Source organism: Equus asinus, unplaced genomic scaffold, assembly GCF_041296235.1.
Source record: "Equus asinus isolate D_3611 breed Donkey unplaced genomic scaffold, EquAss-T2T_v2 contig_658, whole genome shotgun sequence".
In the NCBI taxonomy this organism is placed as follows: Eukaryota; Metazoa; Chordata; class Mammalia; order Perissodactyla; family Equidae; genus Equus; species Equus asinus.
In genome coordinates, this window is record NW_027225358.1 from 32216 (window position 1) to 37908 (window position 5693).

Here is a 5693-nt window from a genome sequence, read left to right on the forward strand (position 1 = left end):
TCACAGCTCCATCTCTTCGCTTCCCCAGGAGTGCCGATGCCTCGGGAACTTCTGTTCCCTCCACACAATCCTTTCTGCCCTGCAGAGCCCTGCCATTGCCCGTCTCCAAGACACCTGGGGACAAGTTTCCAGGTGGGTAGTGGGTGGTCTGCTCTCCAGCCAAGCACCATGAGGGTGAGGTGGCCCAGGCAGCCTGATTTGGGCCGGCATGTCCCCCAAAGTCAGCTGAGACCACCTGGGAGACAGCGAATGCCGGGCACAGGGACTGACCTGGGTGCTGGGTCTCTGAGTCTCTCAGCGCCCTTCGGCCAGCAGTTCCGTCCCAGGGATTCATTTCCTTCCAGACCAGATCCTGGCTTGAGCCCAGGTGGAGATTCTCAGGTGTTTCCTTTGCAGCAACAGAAGCCTCTATGCAGCTGAAACCAACACTGTTCCAAAGAGATCTGTTTGGGACATCTGGGAATGGAGGCCCCAAGGGACAAGAGGAGAGGCCCCTCCGCAGTCCCATGGGGACCTTAGAGCTCAGAGCACCCCAGAGAAATCCCTCATCCAGGTCCCAGGCAGTTTGGATCTGCTGGGTTCTCAAATAAATGGGACTTGCCTTCAAGCATCCCACAGTTTTTCTTGCTTGCTTTCTTTCTTTCTTTCTTTCCCCACCCCGCAGGGAGAGTTCTCGAACCTGGAAGAAGTGGGTCAGGAGAGAGAAACGCGTGAGCAGGGAGCTGCTGGTGCAGGTAACCTGGAGGCTGGAGATCTGGAAGGAGGCCAGAAGGAGAGGGGAGGGGGGCATCCCGAGGGGATCCTAGGAGGTGAGGCTATGGCAAGGCTCGGCCCAGGCTGGGGGTCAGAGAGCCCCGTGAGGGTGGGGCAGGCCGGGGCCACTCGGCCAGGTCCCCCAAGACACCCTGCCCTCCCCCTCCCTGTCTGTTCAGCTGGGGTCTGGACATACCCCTGGAGTCCAGAGGTCGGGGCCTTGGTCAGATTTGGAGCCAGGGCTGGGGTGAAGGCAGCGGGGACAGGGCCTGTAGCTGGCACGGGGAGCGGCCTCTCCCAGTGGGTCCTTGAGCCAGTCACTGCCCCTCTGGGGGCCTCCGTCTCCTCCTCTGGGAAGTGGAGGGAAATGATCAGCGGTGCAGGCCTCCCAGCGGGGTGCTACCATCCAAGGGAGGACAGGAACGGGAGGAGATTTGTGCCGGCTCCTCCTCGAGAGGTGAGGGGAGAGCAGTGATGACACGCAGATGACTCTGAGTCCTCAGGAGACTCCTGGAAGCAGGTGACGTTCTCCTCACACTTTTCAGCTGAGGAAAGAGGGCCAGGGAGGCCTGGGCAGGCCCAAGGTCACACAGGACTGAGTCCTGGAGCCAGGACTGGTCTAGAATCAGAGCACCCTGGAGGTGGGAGCAGCAGAGGCAGCAGGGGACTGGAGCCGATGGCCAGGGTCTGAGATCAGGGGCCTTGGGGGACATGCGGAGGGGAGTATGGGCGCACTGACCCTGTCCTCGGCCCCGACAGGAGGCGACCTCCGTGTTAAAGACTGCAGAGAGGGCCCGCCAGGGAGCCCAGGAGAGGCAGCGGCAGCAGGTGAGGGTGACTGTGGGGGAGGGGCCCAGGAGTCAGAGGAGAGGGGGCTCCCCCTCCCAGCTGGAGACCTCCCTCAGGAGAGGGGCCTTCCTCCTCAGGCGAATCTGCTGTGGCTGCCAAGCATGACGGGCCTGCAGTGGCAGTGAGCAGGAGGAGGCCTGGAAGGGCTGGCAGCAGGGCAGATTTGGGGTGGGGAAGGGCAGGGGCCACTGCCCCTGGGAGGGGCCAACAGCCAGCCCTGGGACTTGACTGATGGAGTTTGGTGTTCCTGGACGGAAGCGGGGGAGGGAATTGTGTGTGTTGGGGTGTCCCGACGATCCTAGGCTGCTCTGTGTGGGAGCGTGGGGTGGGCAGCAGGCTGGGCTGAGGGGTTTCAGGGGAAGGTTCATGGGGGCACCTGAGAGCGGGAGCTCATCACCATGCCCATCCCGATGGCGGCACAGGGTGTCGTCCCCTCCCTGGTGACGTTCTTCCGTTCCCTGGAGCTGCTGGACGCTACGATGGAGGATTATGTGGAGGTGAGTGAGCCTGGAGGTGGGTCCGGGGGCTCAGGCTCCTGAGGGTGGGGAGGAGAGAGTCCTGTCCTGAGCCCTGAGCTCTCTGCATTTGGCAAAGGTCCTCTCAGCAGGGCCTCCAGCCTCGTGTGGGAGTTAGGGTGTCAGGCCCATCTCCCCAGTGGGTGATGCAGGCTCTGCATAAGCCACCGTCCAGGTTCCCTGGGCTGCTGAGGCTCAGAGCTGCCTGACTGTGTGGCCGCAGGAGGTGGTGTCTGAGCTGGACTCAGCCTCTCCCTCTGGCCCTGCCAGTGAGGGAAGAGAAGTCGGGCCCCTCCCAGTCAGGAAGCACATCAGAGGCTGAGCTGTCCCTTCCTGCCTGAGGCCTCAGTCTCCCCACGTGTCATCAGAGAGGGTTGGGTCACAAGGTCTGTTGCCTCAGTTGCTCTGCGCCCCCTGCTCTGGAGCCCAGAGACTGGCCCAGGTCCAAGTCCGGGCTCTGGATGGGCCTGCCCACTGGCAGTAGTGCAACATTGCAAGAGGTGTGGACGGGGGCTAGTGCTGGCCCAAGGGGGCTGTTTCTGATGGACTGCGGCTGTCTGCTTTCCAGGGCAATGTGCTCAACTGTCGGAAATGGAATGAGGTAAGCGGCTGCGGCCTCCCGGTGGGGAGGGTGGGGGTTGGAAATCAGAGACCCCCCCGCAGTGGGCAGGACCCCCTCTGGCCCAATCCCCATTTGGATTGGGACATTTATTTGCACAGTTCGATATACAGAGCTAGGGATCCTATGGCATTGGCGGGTGGGGGAAGGGCTGGCATCAAAGACTCCTTCCTGGAGGAGGAGCTATTTTGGGCCAAGTGTGAGAGCAGGCAAGCCCTGACTGGAATCGCAGGGAGGGAGGGTTCCCAAGTGGGCAAAGGCCCCAGACTGGCCCCTTGCCCCCTTCCTCACCCCCTCCACGAGCCCTGCAGGGTCCCCCACTCAGGCCCTGTGGGCATCCTGTGCTTGCTCTGTCCTAGCAATTCAAACTGATGGACGAGATCGAGCTGCTCCAGGAGGCTGCAAATCTGTACACCGTGCAGCCCGACGAGCACTTTGGGGCCTGGTTCCAGGCCGTGGAGCCCCTGAGCAAGGAGGAGAGGTGAGTCGGGTCAGGAGTTGGGGGAGGGCAGGGCAGCCTCTCTCTGCTGACCAGCTCCAGAGCCCATGGCCGTTGCTCCATGGTCAGCCCCTGATCCGATTGCATGGCGACCCCTGGGGCCCTTCGACCCCAGCTGCTGGCAGGCTCCAGGATGCACATGTGATGTGTGGCTCCTGAGAGCTCCCAGCTCCGCTCTGTCCTGTAGCTACAGCCTGTCCTGCCAGCTGGAGCCCCGATACCACTGGGTCAGAAAGATTCGACTCTTCTTCAAAGGCAAGAAGAACCGCTCAGGCCAGAGTGAGTGTCCAGACCGGCAGTGGCTGAAACCATGGGCTCAGGAAACATTCAGGCTGAGCGTGGGCCTGGGGAGGCAGACAGCTGGCCCTGGGTTCCAGCTCCACTGCTGAGCAGTCCCGTCCTGGGCGATTGCACTCACGTTTCTGGGACTGGTTTCCTCCTCTGTGAAGTGGGTGATGCTAAATATCAGCCCCTGTGTCAGGGACAGATGGGGTGCTCTTGGCTGACTGAGCACTGAGCACAGGGCTGGAGCACAGAGCGCAGTGGGGGCCGGGATGGGGTGTGCACTGTGGTTCCAGGGCAGGTCGCTCAGGAAATGCCTCTCTTTCTCCAGACACCAGACCCCCAACCAAGGGCCCAGTGGTGGTGGTCGATGACCCTCCTGAGACCAGCTGAGCTACAGCGGGGACACAGCATTGACACTCAGGGTGCACAGGGCCACCTCCCCTGATTCTGATGAGGAGAACTTTGTGATCCGTTTCTTGGGGTCCCCTGTTGGCCACGAGAGAAGGCACCAACCCCTCTTCCCCCTCCCCCCTTTTGCCCAGCACCTATTTCCCTATTTGGCGGGGCCATATTTTGTTGTCAATGGTAAATGCTCCGTTTGAGTATTATATTAAATTGTTGCTTCTTTCTAATCCTGGGAGTGGAGGTGTGAGTCTTTCGCTCGCAGCACTCATGGAAACCAGATCCAGAAACTCACATTCCTCCTCGAATTTAGAAATCTCCCAGAGTGAGCGGCTCAGTTTATGTGGAGAAGGGAGAAGTGCCAGTCCCCTCCCTGGCTACTGAAGGACTTGCCCAAGTGCCCCTCCCGCCGAGGACAGGATCATTGCAGTGTGGTTCACCCTGTCCAGGAGCAGAGATGGCCCCTCCGACCTCTTGGGACTAAGCGGTTGGAGGCGTTTTCTCAGCCAGAGCCACAACCACTAAGCTGGGTGTGTCTGTCAAAGTAGCACGTGCCTGTCCCTAGCACACGTCCTGCCCAGGACAGTGGCTGCCTTTTGACACTCTGCCGGAAGAGGGAACATTTTCCCGGTTTCTCTTGCACACAGATTAGGACCTTGTTTTCTGATTCAGTCTCCGCAATGGCTTCAGCTCTAAGTGGGGAAAATACCGTCAAAAGCTCAAAACGTGCACATAGAGAGGATGAGGCCAGAGGAAGGTCCTGTGGACATGGACCATGGGCAGGCAGGACTCTTCCTTCTCGGGCCCACTAGGGGCTCCCTGTTCACCTCTGACCTAGACTGGATCCCCCTGGGCTTCTGGTCCCTGACTCCGAATACCATTTCCTGCTTGTTGCCTGTCCAAGGGGAAAGCTGTGGGATGCAGCTTTTAGGGCCTCAGCCAGGTCTCCCTCCATAAACCTAGTGCTGCCTGTGAGCTAGGATTTTCAGCATCTCTGCACTTTTGCATACAATTTTATCTTGGGGCAGAAATTCCCTAGATGCCCCCAGCCTTTCTATTCATCATCCTGACCAGGAATGACCCTACAGTCTCCCTGCTGCCGAGGGTGACTTCTGCGCCTGTGTGCTTCCCAGGCCCGTGGTGTCAGACAGTCCCAAATTTACACAATCTGGAGTATTTTTAGTGATTTTCCTAAAGTCGTTGCTGTGCCTGAGCCCAGCAAGTGTGCAGACCCTCGGCTGGCTGTGTTCTTTTCCACAGTCTTGTGCTGTGGTTCTGTCATGGGGATGTGTGCCTTTCCTGTTGGGAGCTTTGAAAGAGGAGGCCTAAGAAGGGTGTGAGTTGGGGGTCCTGCGGGGAATGTCAGTAACCTGATGATCTGTGGATGTGCGTGGACACAGCCTTACCAAGGGAAATGCTGAAATGCTTCCCATCTGGGTGCTAAACAGACACTGCTCTGAGCTCAACAGGAGCACCGGGTCCAGAAGCAGGAGCGAAAGCGTGACCACCCACCCTTTGCAATGTCGTCCCTTGGAAAGAGCCTGAAAGACAAGGGCTGGGTGAAGCGCTTGGCACTTCTGAGTTATCCCCTCCTTCCTGGTGGCTGCAAGTGTCACTCAGACACAGGCAGGCTGGGCTCTGCCAGGGAGGCCGTCTCAGCACAGCGGGAAGCTGAGGATCAATCCTGGTCCCTGGCAGCCCAGGTCTTTGCTGATGCGGCACAGCCACCCAGCAAAGAGACTTGCCAGAGGAAGGTGGGGAAGGCTGTCCA

At 59.7% G+C, this 5693-nt stretch overlaps 1 protein-coding gene across 1 annotated transcript; it reads left to right on the forward strand.

Moving 5' to 3' along the window:
* The first annotated feature begins 707 nt into the window (after nucleotides 1-707).
* LOC139044189 (ral guanine nucleotide dissociation stimulator-like) lies at nucleotides 708-4150 on the forward strand. The gene is made up of 7 exons (XM_070503716.1): nucleotides 708-734; nucleotides 1513-1581; nucleotides 2025-2099; nucleotides 2686-2718; nucleotides 3096-3217; nucleotides 3423-3514; nucleotides 3849-4150. Exons 3-7 carry the CDS (start codon nucleotides 2082-2084, stop codon nucleotides 3908-3910), a joined length of 327 nt encoding a protein of 108 aa, XP_070359817.1. The 5' UTR covers nucleotides 708-734; nucleotides 1513-1581; nucleotides 2025-2081; the 3' UTR covers nucleotides 3911-4150.
* The last annotated feature ends 1543 nt before the right edge of the window (nucleotides 4151-5693 follow it).